The sequence below is a fragment of the Dama dama genome, chromosome 7, assembly GCF_033118175.1.
Source record: "Dama dama isolate Ldn47 chromosome 7, ASM3311817v1, whole genome shotgun sequence".
NCBI lineage: Eukaryota > Metazoa > Chordata > Mammalia > Artiodactyla > Cervidae > Dama > Dama dama.
The window spans coordinates 6,064,208-6,082,116 of NC_083687.1; the positions used below are offsets into that span (position 1 = coordinate 6,064,208).

General features: G+C 40.3%; 1 protein-coding gene across 2 annotated transcripts in view; it reads right to left on the minus strand.

The window, feature by feature from the left end:
- Positions 1-17,909, minus strand: part of BEND6 (BEN domain containing 6) — a 59,544-nt gene that overhangs the window by 11,549 nt on the left and 30,086 nt on the right. The window contains exons 4-6 of one of the 2 annotated variants that reach the window (XM_061146354.1): positions 11,143-11,363; positions 9,458-9,650; positions 7,318-7,454 (exon numbers count right to left, since the gene is read on the minus strand). In XM_061146354.1, the coding sequence (XP_061002337.1) occupies positions 7,327-7,454; positions 9,458-9,650; positions 11,143-11,363 (542 nt within the window). In that variant the 3' untranslated portion in view covers positions 7,318-7,326. Of the gene's footprint in view, positions 1-7,317; positions 7,455-9,457; positions 9,651-11,142; positions 11,364-11,936; positions 12,001-17,909 lie in introns of those variants that run through there. The other variant, XM_061146355.1, reaches the window with a different exon arrangement.

The following is a 17,909-nucleotide window of genomic DNA, read 5'->3' on the forward strand; positions in this document are numbered from 1 at the left end:
CCCAATCAAAAAGTGGGAAAAAGACCTAAACAGACATTTCTCCAAAGAAGACAGACAGATGGCTAACAAATACATGAAAAGATGCTCAACATCCCTCATTATTAGAGAAATGCAAGTCAAAACTACAATGAGATATCACCTCACACTGATCAGAATGGCCATCATCAGAAGTCTACAAACAATAAATGCTGGAGTGGGTGTGGAGAAAAGGGAACACTCTTGCACTGTAGGTGGGAATGTAAATTGATACAGCCACTATGGAAGATGGCATGGAGATCCCTTAAAAATCTAGGAATAAAACCACCATATGACTCAGCAATCCCTCTCCTAGGCACACACCCTGAAGAAACCAAAATTGAAAAAGACACATGTATCCCATTGTTCATTGCAGCACTATATACAATAGCTAGAACACGAATGCAACCTAGATGTCCATTTACAGATGAATGGATAAAGAAGTTGTGGTACACATACACAATGGAATATTACTCAGCCATAAAAAGGAATGCATTTGAGTCGATTCTAATGAGGTGGATGAACCTAGAGCCTATTATACACAGTGAAGTGAGTCAGAAAGATAAATATCGTATACTAACACACATATACGGAATCTAGAAAAATGGCACTGAAGAATTTATTTGCAGGGCAGCAGTGGAGAAACAGACATAGAGAATAGACTTATGGACATGGGGAGGGGAGGAGAGGATGAGATGTATGGAGAGAGTAGCATGGAAACTTACATCATCATATGTAAAATAAAAACCCATGGGAATTTGCTGCATGGCTCAGGAGACTCAAACAGGGGCTCTGTATCACCCTAGAGGGCTTAGTTGGGGAGGGACATGGGAGGGAGGTTCAGAAGGGAGTGGGTATATTGTACACCTATGGTTTATTCATGTCGAAGTTTGACAGAAAACAACAAAATTCTGTAAAGTAATTGTCCTTCAATTAAAAATAAATAAGCTAAAATACAAACAAACAAAAAATATGGTGATGTATAACATGGAACAGTAGATTGAAATTAAAGTAATAATGTAGATATACTAACTCACAAGTGGGAGTGGTTTTACGTGTTTTTAAGAAAAGTTGTAGTTCAACCAGGAAAAAAAAAAAATGTCTTTATGACCTGGATAACCACAATGATGTGGTTACTCACCTAGAGCCAGACCTTCACACATGGAGTGCGAAGTCAAATGGGCCTTAGGAAGCATTACTAGGAATAAAGCTAGTGGAGGTGATGGAATTCCAGCTATTTCAAATCCTAGAAGATGATGCTGTTAAAGTGCTGCCCTCAATATGACAGCAAATTTGGGAAGCTCAATAATGGTCACAGGACTAAACAAGATCAGTTTTCATTCCAATCGCAAAAAAGGGCAATGCTCCTTTTTAGAATTTTCCATCTAGGGTACGATTGCATTCATTTTACATATTAGTAAGGTTCTGTTCAAAATCCTTCAAGCTAGGCTTCAGGAGTATGTGAACCAAGAACTTCTAGATGTCCAAGTTGATTTTTTAAGAGACAGAGGAACTAGAGATCAAATTTTCAACATTCATTGGGTCACAGAATGGAATCGTTGGATCACAGTGGAATTCCAGGAAATCTGGAATCTATTTCTGCTTCATTGACTACACTAAAGCCTTTCACTGTGTCAATCACAACAAACTGGAAAATTCTTAAAGAGATGGGAATACCAGAATACCTTATCTGCCTCCTGAGAAACCTGTATGCGGGTCATGGAACAGTTAATGGGACATGGAACAATGGAACATGGAACAAAATTGGGAAAAAAGTATGAGAAGGCTGTGTATTGTCATCCTGCTTATTTAACTTCTTTGCAGTGTACATCATATAAAGTGCCAGGCTGGACGAATTATAAGCTGGAATCAAGATTGCCAGGAGATATATCAACAACCTCAGATATGCAAATGATATAATGGCAGAAAGTGAAGAGGAACAAAAGAGTGTGGCACTTGTCTGGGAAACTCTCTCTCCTTCAAATGTCAAAGAGAGCCTTGATGGGTGGAATATTTTGATTTAGGTTTCTCTTTTTATCACTTTGACTATACTGTGCCACTCCTTTCTGGCCTGCATAGTTTCTGTTGAAAAGTTGGCTGACAATGTAATGGAAGTTCCCTTGAATAGAACTAGATAGGTTGCTCACATTTCCATCCAAATTTTGGATAAGTGGACTTATGTAGGAGACATGCTGTGGGTACCAGTAGGGCACTCCCCTTGTATGCTATCAGGGCGCCCCATGCAGGCTGAGTGGGCCTTCCTGTTGTGGTGGAGCATGCTGTGGGCATGCTGGTATATGGGACACTCCCTTGTCCAGTTGGCTGCCAGGCCCTGCCGCCTCCAGAAGCTACTGGTTTGCTGGTGGAAGGGGCCACATCCTGGCACAGCTGGCTGCCAGGCCTGCAGAGCCCTGGGATTTATGCTGAGCCACTGGTGGGCAAGGCAGGATCCTGGTGAGCTGGCTGCAGGCTGAGGGTGATCCAGGGCAGGTCCTGAGGCTTGTGCCAGCCCACTGGTATGAGGTGTGGTCTTGGCACGCTGGCTGTGAGTCCAGGGCTCCCAGTGCTGGTTCTGGCCTTGGGGGTACCAGGGCTCCTGCCAACCTGCTAGAGGGTGGGGCCAGGTCCCTGCTCGGCCTGAGGGGTCCCGAGACTAGTGGTGACCGGCTGGTGGGTGGGTAAGTCCTGGAGCTCATAGGCTAGAGAGGACTCCAAAACGGTGCTTGCCAGCACCAGTGTCCTTGTGGTAGATTGAGCTCCCAGCAGTGGCTGCCACCAGTGTCTGTGTCTCCAGGGAAGTCCCCGTTGCCTCCTGCTGGTCTAAGAGGCTGTCCAAGGGCAGCAAGTGAGCCTGACCCAGGCTTCTTTCAGATTGCTGCTTCTGAACTGGGACTTAAAGTGTGTGAGATTCTGCGTGTGCTCTGTTTGAGTGGGGTCTCTGTTTCCTACAGGCCCCCAACTCTCCTGAATGCAAGCTGCACCTTCAAAGCCAGATGTTCTGGGGGCTTGTCTTCCTGGTGCCAGGACCCCCACAGCTGGGAATCCTGATATGGGTCTTGGACCCTTCACTCCTTGGGGAGAAGCTCTGCGATTGTGACCATCCTCCTGCTCGTTGGTCACTTACTTGGGTCTTGACGATACCATGTCTCCACCCCTCCTACCCTTCTTGTTGTGGTTCCTTCTTCATATCTTTAGTTGTAGAAGATCTTTTCTGCTAGTCCTTCAGGTCATTCCGATTGACAGGTGGTCTGCAAACAGGTTTAATCTTGGTGTGCCCCTGGGAGGAGATATGCTCAGGGTCTTCCTACTCTACCATCCTGGTGACCAGCAAATCATTTACTTCAGGATTTCTCAGCCTTGGGCTTCCCTGATAGCTCAGTTGGTAAAGAATCTGCCTGCAGTGCAGGAGACCCTGGTTCGACTCCTGGGTTGGGAAGATCCCTTGGAGAAGGGATACTGGAGAATACCCACTCCAGTATTCTTGGGCTTCCTTTGTGGCTCAGCTGGGAAAGAATTTGTCTGCAATGGGACAGACCTGGGTTTGATCCCTGGGTTGGGAAGATCCCCTGGAGAAGGCGAAGGCTACCCACTCCAGTATTCTGGACTATACAGTCCATGGGGTTGCAAAGAATCGGACATGACTGAGCAACTTTCACTTTCACTTTTACAACTTTGGCAGAATTGACAGTTGGACTTGGTCATTTTTTGTTGTGGGGGCTGTCCTGTATATTGTTGGATGTATAGCAGCATCCCTGGCTCCTCTCTAACCCAAATGCCTCCAAGACATTTTCAAATATCCCCTTTCAGGGACAGGGGACAAAATCCCTCCCACCTTGTTTGAGCACTGCTGTATTAGATCACCTTTAAGTTACACGCACATGTAATATTATGGTAGAGATTATATACACTGCAGCAGCTGTGGACATTTCAGAAGGCTGTTTGACCACAGCAGAATGTTACAGAGGTGATAGTCTAATATTCTATAATCCTTATAGATAAAATTTTCTATAGCTCTTGTAAGAAAAAAGCAAAACAATGGAGAAAGGTCAGAAAGATTGGCAACATGAAGCTCTAGGCAGAGTGAGACCTGCAGGCTAGTCACAGAAGTGAGAGGGGGTGGACTCAAAGTGGCAGGATGGGCTTAGCTCTTATTCTCACAAAGACGAGTCTGAGCTGGGAAATGGTTGTCCTCTCAAATCCAAGTCGGGGGCCACTGGGAACTCAGTCCTGCATGCGGGGCACAGTCTACCAGAGCCCTGGTAGGCCAGCTGGGTTTCCTGGATATATTGGAATTCATAGTAATCTACATGGTTTTGTAGTATCTACTGCTTTTTACTGCAGTAATGGGAGGACAATGATTTTTCCAAAAAATACTTTTGAAGGCACGGTGAGGACAAGTATGGTTTGCCTGAATAAATGAGTCACTTTAGGTTCCTACTCGTTAAATGAGCAAGAAGAGAAAAGTGTACCACTGTTCCACCAGGTGGTGCTGTATCTGACTCATTCATCAAGCACAGCTGACTCAGGTCTTCTGTGACCCTGTCTTTCCCAGTGATTGAGCCTATACTTCAAATGAAAGGTATCTCCCAATTAAACAAAAATCCCATTCTACTGTTTATCTCTACTTCTGATTCAAACTATGTGCATTTCTATTCCAAGCATCTTGGCACCCAAGCTCAGGTGCACAAGGCACCAGAGTTTCCTGTGTTCATAACAAAAGATTTCTTTTTCCTTTCAGTTTTAATTAATGTCATCACTGGGTGATTTTATGACTGTCAAGTGCAAGCAAAGCTGATAGAAAAACCTTTTAACTTTAATTTCTTCAATATTCTGCTGTTATCAGATATACATTTCATGCCTACCCTCAGCAGCCTGGGATATAAAACAGGAAGAAGTTAGGATATTAAAATGCTTTGCAGAGCTCTGAGACACAATTATGTGCTCCAAAAGAGAGTCTTATGACTTGGAGGTCTGTTAACATGACCTGTAGATGGGGAACTTGGCCATGATACGACTGAGTAGCCTCATGTCAAAAAAGAAGTCCATATATTGAATATCCTGGGATTAACCATAATGAAAAGAATACGAAAAAGAATATATATATATATATATATCTGTATATATATATGTGAATCACTTTGCTCTACAGTAGAAATTAACATTGTAAATCAACTGTTCTTCAATAAAATAAATTAAAAAAAAACTCAAGATGTTCCAAGGGCTCTTTTAAGCAATTAGCTCTTAACTGGGTGGTTGTGAGATTCACCATCGACTGAAATTTTTAATCCCTGGGGTAGAAAAAGGATACAAGTATCTTTACCTTTTATAAATTCTTCAGGTAGGTCTGCCAGTATGTATGAGCCAGGTGGAAAGAATTTCCATGCAGCTGTTATAAGATTTTTTTTGGTCACTTTGTTTTGTTATAGGAAGAGAGACTATTGTTGACCCTCAGCAGAGGTAGCCTTAAATGTATAGCAACATAGTAAGGGACCCTCAAGAAGGATGAACTGGTAGTCAGTGATGGATGGGGGAATCACTGTATTACACTCATATCCACATCTATTTAAAACACAGTCAGAAGAAAAAGACAAATGACGTGGTCTCAAGGTGACGAGTCAGACAGAGAGCAGGCAAATTGGAAGTCAAAGGTAGAAGTAAAGAAAATGGAAGGAAAACCTGCCCTCACTGGCTTATCATATCATATGAGTTCAGTTCAGTCGCTCAGTCGTGTCCGACTCTGCGACCCCATGAATCGCAGCACGCCAGGCCTCCCTGTCCATCACCAACTCCCAGAGTTTACTCAAACTCATGCCCATCGAGTCGGTGATGCCATCCAGCCATCTCATCCTCTGTCGTCCCCTTCTCCTCCTGCCCCCAATCCCTCCCAGCATCAGGGTCTTTTCCAATGAGTCAACTCTTCGCATCAGGTGACCAAAGTATTGGAGTTTCAGCTTCAGTGTCAGTCCTTCTGATGAACACCCAGGACTGATCTCCTTTGGGATGGACTGGTTGGATCTCCTTGCAGTCCAAGGGACTCTCAAGCGTCTTCTCCAACACCACAGTTCAAAAGCATCAATTTTTTGGCGCTCAGCTTTCTTCACAATCCAGCTCTCACATCCATACATGACCATTGGAAAAACCATAGCCTTGACTAGATGGACCTTTGTTGGCAAAGTAATGTCTCTGCTTTTTAATACGCTATCTAGGTTGGTCATAACTTTCCTTCCAAGGAGTAAGCGTCTTTTAATTTCATGGCTGCAGTCACCATCTGCAGTGATTTTGGAGCCCCCAAAAAATAAAGTCTGACACTGTTTCCACTGTTTCCCCATCTATTTCCCATGAAGTGATGAGACCAGATGCCATGATCTTAGTTTTCTTAATGTTGAGCTTAAGCCAACTTTTTCACTCTCCTCTTTAACTTTCATCAAGAGGCTTTTTAGTTCCTCTTCACTTTCTGCCATAAGGGTGGTGTCATCATATACCTCTGTTTAAAAGTTATTAAAAGCATAACAATGCACATGTGTCATGTATTTTCCATCAAAATAATGAAGAGGAAGAGTGAGGACAGGTGAAAAGGCCAGGACTTTCCATTAGTAAAGCAAACACAATTCCACATCACAGTCTTGCCTAGGGCAAGGCCTGACCATAAAGTGAACTTCCTTTAGAACTCACTAAAAACAAATAGTTCTTCCTTTGAGTATTTTAATACAAATATATTGGTAAAAAAATCCTTATCTAACAAATAAAAACACAACAACTGACTGAAAGATTTAAAGACACTGGGAAGCAGGATGGGATGGTAGAGGAGACCCTCAACCAGCGGTTTGTTCTCTGTTCAGCGTTGTAAGTGCACCCCAGTGATGGACCTCAGGGACCTCCGAAGGGTCTGTACCCTCCTTGTTCTAGAAAAGCACTTCCTAAATTGTCATGTGTCTTTCCCTTGGCTCCCTTCTAGCTCCACCCATAGTTAAGATGTGAAGAAAAAGAAAACTTCCTCAGTGAAACACACTTGGAAAACACTATACACTATACGCCCTTCTTAGAGATTTCTGCTGCACTCGGGCATGTTCAAAGGGCATCAGAATATTTGAGAGGCTCTGGGAGAGGAGAATCTGTGTACCTGACCCCGCATTTCCCAAGTTTACATCCCCTTCCCTGTCCTTGCTTCACCCCCAGGAATACTCATCAGTTTCGCATAGCCAACTGGTCTCCAGCAGAGTGTTTGGGAAAGGCTGTCTCATGGGTGCAGGTATTGCATCTTCTTGCCACACTCAAAGGATTACAAAGGTTGACAAGACTTACCGAGAGGATCTACTTAATATCCTGAGAGTTCAGAGTTTTGCTTAAATTTGGCTTCTTGGTACAGTTGTTTAGCTTTTGCCCTATCATTCTCCTGATTGAAACGTCATCTGTGTTGGGAAATAATTGCTTCGTGATTCCTGTAACAACAACAACAAAACACAGAAAAACACTTTATCAGATGGGAGTAGAATCACAAAAACAAAGAACAAATCAGTGGTTAACGGTGGGGAGGGGGGAGTAAGGGAAGGGTGATGTTGGGCTGGGGGGATAAGAGGTACAATGATTATGCATAAAGTAAGTTATATGGGCTTCCCTTGTGGCTCAGCCGGTAAAGAATCTGCCTCCAATGCAGGAGATCCTGGTTTGAATCCTGAGTCAGGAAGATCCCCTGGAGAAGGGATAGGCTATCCACTCCAGTATTCTTGGGCTGCCCTGGTAGCTCAGCTGGTAAAGAATCCACCCGCAATGCGGGAGAGCTGGGTTCGATCCCTGAGTTGGGAAGATCCCCTGGAGAATGGAAAGGCTACTCACTCCAGTATTCTGGCCTAGAAAATTCCATGGATAGTCCATGGGGTCGCAAAGAGTCGGACACGACTGAGCGACTCATTTCACCTGGAGAGGGGATAGGCTATCCACTCCAGTATTTTGGCCTGGAGAATACAATCCATGAGGTTGCAAAGAGTCTGAAACGGCTGAGCAACTTTCTCTTTCACGTTCATTGTACAACCTGGGAAATAGAGCCAATATTTTATAATAACTGTAAATTGAGTATAAACATTAAAAACTGTGAAACACTATATTGCATGTGTGTATGCTCAATCACTGAGCCATGTCCGACTCTTTTTACCCCATGGACTCTAGCTGGCCAGGCTCCTCTGTCCATAGGATTCTCCAGGCAAGAATACTGGAGTGCGTAGCCAGTGGGAGATCTTTCCCACCCAGGGACTGAACCCACATCTCCTGTGTTCCCTTGCATTGGCAGGTGGATTCTTTACCACTGAGTCACCTGAAAGCCCCAAAACACTATATTGTACTCCTGTAATTTATGTAATACTATACATCAACTATACTTGAATAAAAATAAGTAAATTAATTAAAAACCCACATTATCAGGACTTTGCATCTTAAGATATGAACTGAGATAAAACACCAAGCACCACGGACATTATAATTTTTGCCCCCATTTTGAAAAAGCAGCCCAAACTCCCATGAGATATTTAAACTATATAGGCAGATTTTCCAAAGCAAAGCAAGAGATAACTAGGTCTATATCATAAACTGAGAACATATGTATGAGTCTTCCTATGGTACCACCCAGCTTTACCCTTATTGCTTGTTCTGAATACCATGTGCCCTTGACCCAAAATGCTGAGAATTTATTTTTACCCATTCCCAGCATCAACTGAAACAAGCAGATTCTGACTATTTTCCAACTAAGAAATGATGTAATATCAGAATACAGAGAGCTGGGATTCAGTGAGTACTTAAAATTGTTACTTGATAACCTAAATTATTATATTTAAGGAAATTAACTTAAAAACTGTCGGTAGGATGGTTACATTAACCTTCGTTTTTCTGAATAAAAGATAAGGGATATTTCTAACCAAAATAAGAAAAAGAATACAAGATATGAAGAGTTACTAAAATTTTGTTGGAGTGAATTTTGAAACTTTACTCTTCTAAAGCTATGAATTGTATGAATTCAAGTTTTTTAGTGATATAGAATTAATTTTTATTTTAATAACCACTTAAAATTTTTTTAACGAATTAATTTTTGGCTGTGCTGGGTTCTTATTGTTCATCAGCTTTTTCTATTCGTGGTGGCGCACATTGTCTTTCTCAGTAGCTGTGGTGCATGGGCTTAGATATTCGTCAACATGTGGGATCTTCCTGGACCAGGGAGAACCTGTGTCCTCTGCATTCTTAACCACTGGACCACCAAGGAAGTCCCATTAACCACGTTTAGTGTAAAGTTGTTCCACAAAATTCACCATGTATCATACATAAGAGGTTTAGGCTATCCTGAGATATCTCTCATAGAAAAATAAATTTGAAGAAGAAAAGGTTGAAAGAACAACTAAACGTTGAGTGGAAAAATTATTTCAGATTCATGTGACACAATATAACACAATCATATCACCTATAATTTCTTGAACTTCATTCTGATTCATAGCTGGTTTCACGGCCTTGTCCCGTGAAGTAGAGGATTTTGCCCCCGTCAGGCTGTGTGTGGCCATGTATTCATTTGTGTAAAGCACTTGCATTAAATCATTAATGAACTTCTGAGGCTTGCTCTTGTTGCAACGTGCAATCTGCCATTTTTCAATCTTGAACTAAAAAAATTAAAAATAATAATTGAAATAACTGAAAAAGGAAAGGAGTATCTGAAGAAATATCATTGAATTTAATACAGACCAGAAAACAAAATCAACATTCTTTAAGGTGATGCCCATATATTTAATATATATTGATGTATATATCAGGAGTTAGATGTTATTTTTGAGATAAATTCCCAACATTTATGAGGTATTTGTTCCAGAGTGCATTCAAATTCTTGCCATGTAATCTGGATTTAGTGCTTTAAGGATTATTCCACCCTCAGCCTTTCCTACTAAACAGAATAACGGCCCACGGACAACAACCACATCGTCATCCCTGAAACCTGTGAATGTGTCACCTTATATGGGAAAATCAACTTTGCAGGTGTCATTAAAGGACCTTGAGATGGGGAAAGTTGGAGAGTGTGCCGGGGTACTCAGAAAGGCCCGATCTAATTATGAGACTTTTAAAATTTTACCTTTTTTACACTTAAAATTCATGTACTTTATTGCAAGTAAGAATATATATTTACATACACACATACGTATATAATTTTATGTGTATAAATATATACACACACTTAGCAGTGTCTGGTACATAATAAGCACACAAAAAGTGTTTAATAATAATAAATAATAATAAAGAAAATGGCTAACGTTTATTGAGGGCTCACGTGAGCCCTTTGAACACAGAAGAGTGGGCAAGAAAGAAGACAGAGGAAGGAGAGGCTCGAGGAGTGAGGGGTTTGCCTGCTCTCACTGGCTTTGAAGTCGGGGGAAGAAGACCTCGGATCAGGGCATGTGGGAACATCCTTCAGTCTACAGTTAACAAGAAAACAGGGAACTCAGCTGTAGTGCCATGAGAAACTGAATTCTAGAACCCACATGGGCAGGAAACAGAGCCTTCCCCCGAGCCTCTAGAAAGGAAAGAACTAGCCAGCACCTTGAGTTTATAGCCTTTGTGTTTGTAATAATATAAATCACTCAGTTTGTGGGATCTTGTTACACCGCAGGAGGAAACTGGTACACTGAGAGGCAAGTATTCCGAATGCTGGATTGTGAGCAGTGACAGTAATTACTGCCCTTGAAGGCACATTTTCCCAGGCTGATTCTAACAAAACTTGTATTTTTAGCTTCTGTTTCTTGATTAAGAGAAATTGGTGTAGAAGACAAAGAATTGTGTTCAGCCAGCATGTACAGGCTGAAATTCACCTGGTCTCAATAATTCAGTTTTATAACCTTTAATGCAAATTGTCCTTTTCTCACTGGTTTAAGAATTTTCTAGTTTAAAAACTTCATCATTGTCCACCATTTATTTTCTAAACTGGATATTTGCTTCACAGATATTAGATTTATTGTAAAAAAAATTGTTTTATGCCATCAGAATATTATGATTGACCTAAAGTTCCATAAAGTGATCTGATAAGACGATGACTATGTTGTTCTGTGATTTTCATTTTGCCTGTAACTGCACCCCAGAGAAAGATGGGACAGTCTCCCTGCTGACCTGTTTCTCATCCATCTGATGGTCTTCCTCAGCTTTCAGGGAGATGGGTGAACTGGAATTAGAATTAGAATTACTGCACGTAGAAGCAAAGGAATCCGGCGAGGAGTTATTCGCTGCTCTCCAGAGGGTGGATGCGGATGTGGACAGGGTTCCTCCACCCTTGAGCAGTGCCTCTGCCATCCCCACCAGCTCTTCAAACTGAGTGACGGCCTGCGGTAACACTAAAATGGCAAGAACAAGTAGCACTTTACAGATGCTTGTCATAACAGCATAGACATGTATTTTTTATTATGTGTCTATGCATAGAAGTATATAGAACAAATTGTTAACACTTGCTACCTCCGGAAAATGAACATGGTAAGAACAGTGATTGGAACACATTTACTTTTTATTATTCAGTAATTTAATAATTGCTGAATAATAGATCAGTGTTAAATCATTTGGTTGTTGTATCCAAATATATACACATTACTTTGTAACTAAAAAAATGTTTTTAGAAGTTGATTCTTTTTCTAATTGCTAATGGTATTATTTGAAAGTGCTTAATCTCTTGTTTGGAGACATAACTGATTGTATCACCTTCCATCAGGCCAGTCTAAGTAACAAGATTAAATAAATCAGTTTCTCACTAAATCTTCTATAATCATAGTGTGTGATTTGCCAGGGAGTCAAATGACATCAAATTATTAAAAATTTATGGCCACAATTCAAACCTATGTGTTCACATATAACAGATGGATTTTGGTAGTCAACTTGAATGTTCTCTTTGTTCCTTTTTTTAAATGGAAACTTACACATTCATAGGTTTCATGTCTCCATGTAAAATGGTCTTCTCTGTTGTTATATCTAGTTTGTTTCCTAAGGACAAATAACATTTTGTTGGAGTTGGAAGACACTTTGAACTCTCTCTAATTCAACTCCTCACTCTGGTTGGGGGTAATGCCTGGTAGAGAGGTGAAAAGACTGAAACTTTTTTGTTCTTTTCAAAGCATATTATTGACCTACATAATCTTTAGAATTATAGATGATTAAAGACCTGAACATCAGACATAGTGATGATATGTCCAAATCAATACATTTAATACTATGTTAATAGAAAAATAATAGAAAAAACCTGCTAAAGGAGAAAATCTTATTCTATATTTTTTCAATTAACATTTGCTAAGCACCTCTCATGTGATAGCCAGTTGCTCTATCAGCAATTATTTATTGAGCACTTAATAATATTAGACATTTAGCTAGCTTTTACTCTGCACCAGGCACTATTTTGGGAACTTCACTGACGTTCATTCATTTACTCCTCATTGCAATTCTCCGAGAAAGGTGTTAATATAATATTATCACTACTCACAATTTATAGATGAGGACAATGAGGCAATGAGAGGTTAAATAACCCATCAGGGTCTACTCAGTGAAAAGAAGAGCCAACATTCAAATTAGAACTCTGGCAATCCCCTCTGTAAACTACAATGTTACACTGACTCCCAACATTTGCTCACCATTATTCAGTTCAGTTCAGTTGCTCAGTCGTGTCCGACTCTTTGAAACCCCATGAATCACAGCACGCCAGTCCTCCCTGTCCATCACCAACTCCCGGAATCTACTCAAACTCATGTCCATCGAGTTGGTGATGCCATCCAGCCATCTTGTCCACTCTCGTCCCCTTCTCCTCCTGCCCCCAATCCCTCCCAGCATCAGGGTCTTTTCCAATGAGTCAACTCTTCGCATGAGGTGCGAGGAATGAAACCAGGAGCAAAACTTGATGTGATCCTAGCCTTTTGGAACTGGGACAGGTGGGGAGCACTCTTTACCTAACAGTGCTGTGTGTAAGCATTTGGCCTGCTCAAAAAGAAATCTGACCGCCAGCCCTAAACCCCACGCACCACCCCCTAGTTCCTGGGAAGTAACCTCTACACCCTTGACTTTCTTCGGCAAAAGCAGCAGTGTCATGGTGAGCCCCTCAGAACACATCTGATTTATGTTTATACTAAGCAGTTTCTCAGGCTGGGAGCAATCACACAGCCTAGTCTTAGGGCAGAAGCTGGCCATGGCCAGAAAGCAGAAACTGGAGCTTGAGTTCAACCCTGTGAGCCGTCAATCAGTCAATCATGCACACATAATGAACCTTCAGTTAAAAACTTTAGACGCCCAAGCCCAGAGAGCTTCCTGGGTGAACAATCCTTTGTCTGTATTGTTGTAACATATAAAGACTAGGAGGCAATGGATCCTGAGGACAGAAATTTTTCACTTGGAAACTGGTCAGACTCTGCCATGTAGGTCTCTTCCAACTTTGGCTAGTTCTAATTTGCATTCTTTCCTTGTAATAAGTGTAACCATGAGTGTCACAGGTTTTGGTGAATTTAACGCCTTTAGCAAATTTCTGAGCCTGAGAGTGGTTTTCAAAAACCCCTCAATTTGCAGTTGGTATCAGGTGTCTTAGCAGACTTGGCCATCTAGAAGACAGTGCACTTTGTGGTTTGGGTAACTCAAGCTGCATGCAAAGAAATGAAAAATTGCAGTTGTTAAGACCACTGAGGAGAGGCAAGCAGCCTCTCCTCTAGGGGAAGGGGTACAGAGGGCTTCTCTGGGGCAGTCAAGAGTTACCTGAGAGCTGCGGGCTGAGCAGGAATTAAATACCTGGAGGTCATCAGGAGCATAGGAAACACAAAAACACAAGTTCTGTATTTAAGGAACTGCAAGAAGGCCAAAGCTAGACTGTAATGAGAAAAAGGGAATTCTGCATAAAGTGGGTTTTAGAAAACATTCACTGTTTTTACTAATAATGAAAGTTGTACATGTCCATCAGAATATATCCTTCTTGCCAATCCTATCTCTGTATCTTTGTCTGTACTCATATATTTTCTTTTGTATAATTAGGACTGTGCTACATCCACAGCATTGTATCATGATTCTTTATTTTTTCCAATTAAGACCATACATTGAATATTTTACCTATGTTATTAAATCTTGGAAAATATGATCTTTTGAGGTATAACTTGTTTAGCATCAAAGGCAAGATCTTACATGAAGTCTGACCAGGATGTAAGTAGGTATAGGGGGATGAGTTTGACAAAAGGATAAACCCAATTAGCACACACTAATATGTTCATAGAATGCTTCTGTCTGCCCAGAAAGTTGCCTCATGTTCTTTCCAAATTAATTCCTGGACTCACCTCAAAAGCAACCACTAATGTGATTTCTTTACCTGTTCTAGAATTCCATATAAATGGATACAAGTGGTATATTCTCATTTTTTGGGTCCGATTTTTGTTCTGCATAATGTTTTGAGATTCATTCATGTTGTGTCAGTTATTCATTCTTTTTTTTAGGAGGATGAATAATATTTATTTTTTATTGAATTATAGTTTATTTATTTATTTATTGAAGTATAGTTGATTGACTTGAGAGTCCCTTGGACTGCAAGGAGATCAAGTCAGTCAATCTTAAAGGAAATCAACCCTGAATATTCAATGGAAGGACTGATGCTGAAGCCGAAGCTCCAATACTTTGGCCACCTTATGTGAAGAGCCAACTCATTGGAAATGATCTTGATGCTGGGAAAGATTGAGGGCAAAAAGAGGAGAGGGCAACAGAGGATAAGATGGTTAGATAGCATCTCCAACTAAATGGGCATGAATCTGAGCAAACTCCAGGAGACAGTGAAGGACAGGGAAGCCTGGCATGCTGCAGTCTATGGGGTCACAAAGAATTGGACATGACTTAGCGACGGAGCAACATCAACAAATAGTTGATTTACTATATTTCAGGTGTATAGCAAAGTGATTCAGTTATACACACACACATATATACATGCCCACACATATATTCATTCTTTCCCAGTTAAACATACACTTTAAGGATTTCCTAATATTTCAAGGTATTGATTCCTGTCATTTATTTAAATGCTCCTTTTTTTTCTTTTTGGAAATTTAAGTTGCTTCAATTTTTCTTGATTACAGACAAAATTCTTATGAACCATTTATCACAGACATCTATATATGCATCTCTGATCATATCGATAACTACAAATTCCTGAAAGCATAACAATAGGCTCAGGGGTATAAATGTTTCCAAGACTCAGTCAATATTGCTGAATGGCTCTCCAGAATCTTCCAACTTACATGCCCACTAGCAAGGTACGAAGTCAGCCATGTCACTGCACTATCAACAAGAGATGCTCATTATTAACAACAGTCTTCACTATTTTGATAGCTAAAATTTTAGAATAGACCTATGGACATGGGGAGAGGGGAGGAGAGGGTGAGATGTATGGAAAGAGTAACATGGAAACTTACATCACCATATGTAGAATAGATAGCCAATGGGAATTTGCTGCATGGTTCAGGAAACTCAAACAGGGGCTCTGGATCAACCTAGAGGGGCGGGATGGAGCCGAAGATGGGAGGAAGGTTCAAAAGGGAGGGGATATATGTGTACTTATGGCTGATTCATGTTGAGGTTTGACAGAAAATAACAAAATTCTGTAAAGCAATTATCCTTCAATAAAAAAATAAATTAATTAAAAAAATTTTAAACTCAAAATTTCAGTTTAAAAAACTTAAATTGCAATTATTTTTTTTATTGTGAAGTTAAATATTTATTGATTGATTGATTATTTGAACTTATACTATGAGATAGCTATTAGACCAAGGAATGTTAGTACTTTTTCTACTTTATAATATGTTAGATGGCTTTTGTAAAGTGCTTATAGGAGTGCCTAGTGCACTATAAGCACAATGTATTAGCTTTGCTTTTATTATTAATTTCCTTCTGTCTTAAGCACTTTAATTTGTCATCAGTTACAATTATTTTTCTTGGAGTGTTTATTTTAGTTTTAGTATGTTTTATAAGCAGACACATATTTTAAGTTTTTATTTTAGTTAAAAGTAGCAGGCTTTTCCCTAGTATACTATTTATTTGCTTAGAAAGTCATTCAGATCAGTTAAATATTCACTCACATATTTCATACAGTCTAAACATCTTTCCACAATAGGCTTTCTTTCTCCGTGTATATATATATTTTCTAACCTTTAATGGAAAAGTTTAAACACACATACACAAAATAGTAAACTCTCATGTAATCAATGCCCCAGTTCCAACTCATGATCATCTTAATACACCTGTACCTCCATCCACTTTCTCCTCACCTGCAAAATTACTTCAAGCAAATCACAGCCATCATTTCATTTTATCTGTAAATATTTTCGTGTATATCACCAAAGGTCAGAAATTAATATATATATATATACATATATATGTATATATATATAACCATAACACCATTGTTACAACCAGAAATACTTAGCAATAGTTTTTGAATATCATTAAAAAAGCAGACTAGAAATGTTCAGATTTCTCCTTGTTGTTGTCTTTGTTGTTTTCAGTTTGTCTGAATCAGAATCCAAATAAAGTCCACATATTACAATTCGCTGGGCTTCCAAAGTGGTGCAGTGGTAAAGAATCTGCCTGGCAATGCAGGAGATGCAAGAGACGCAGGTTCGATCTCTAGGTCAGAAAGATCCCCTGGAGTAGGAAATGGCAACCCACTCCAGTATGCTTGCCTGGAGAATCCCATGGGTAGAGGAGCCTGAAAGGCTGCATTCCTTGGTGTCGCACAGTTGAACACATGAACGTTGCTGTCTCTTTTGGAAACTATGCTTTTCCTTTCCCTCTTCTAGTTTTTCCCTGTGATTTATAGTTGTTTTTCGTTGTTGTTCGGTCGCTCAGTCGTGTCTGACTCTTTGCAACCACGTGGACTGCAGCACACCAGGCTATTAGTTGAAGACACTGAGTCCTTTGGCCTCTGGGGTTTCCCACAGCCTGGATCTTGCTGATCGCCCCCTTAAGAGAATGTTTCACATATTCTTTTGTTCTTTGTACTTGGTATAAATTGGTAGTTAGATCTAAAGTCTTGGAAGTTAAAAACACTTCCAGCAGAGGGCATTGAATGCATGATAACCTTTTGTTGTAATATTAGCAGTCACTAATATTACTGCCTAGATTCATTAAATCACAAGGGGTTATGAAATGGTGATATCCTAATTCTTTCTTCTTCATTTAGCTAAAGGGAAACTTTCTCTCATCAACTATTTGATTACCCTGAGGTTAATTTCTATAATAATGGCCGGATAAACACTTGATTCTTCAGTCTGTATTTGCCAGTTTTCAAAACAATGAGTTGGTTCTTTCAGATGGTCATTAAGTTTTCTCTCTTTTGAATGAACTCATGCATGTAAACACACATGAAAACCAATTGCCACGGTCATTATTATTGATGCTCCAATGATAATTTTTGGCCAGTAGGAACCTCTTCCAGTTGACATGTTCACATGGTCTTTGCTGACCTCCTTCCTTCCCAATAGGACAACATTTTCATCTGTGTTTCTCTTCAAGGCTCCTGACAAGGCTCATGTCCATTTCCTGGGCAAGTTCTGGAATCAGCTGTTTCTCCAGGGAACCCCAGCTCCTTTTAGTGGGAAACAGTATTTCGAGACCATAACCCAGGTGCTGGAAGAGCTCTTTGCTATTGGTTTCTTGTTTCTAGGTCTTTCCATGAATATTATTAGAAAATATGCATTATTAATTTTCAAAAATAAAATTCATCTTGTGTTGAAACTCAAATTCAGAACATGAAGTTTTAATTTAAACTGTACAGTTACATTTTTAGCGTGCCTATGGTGTGAAACGAGAGCCTAACTTAAACCTGCCCCTCCCCCAACACTGGCATGTCAGTTTGCCCAGCATCCTTTGTTGAATAATTCATCCCT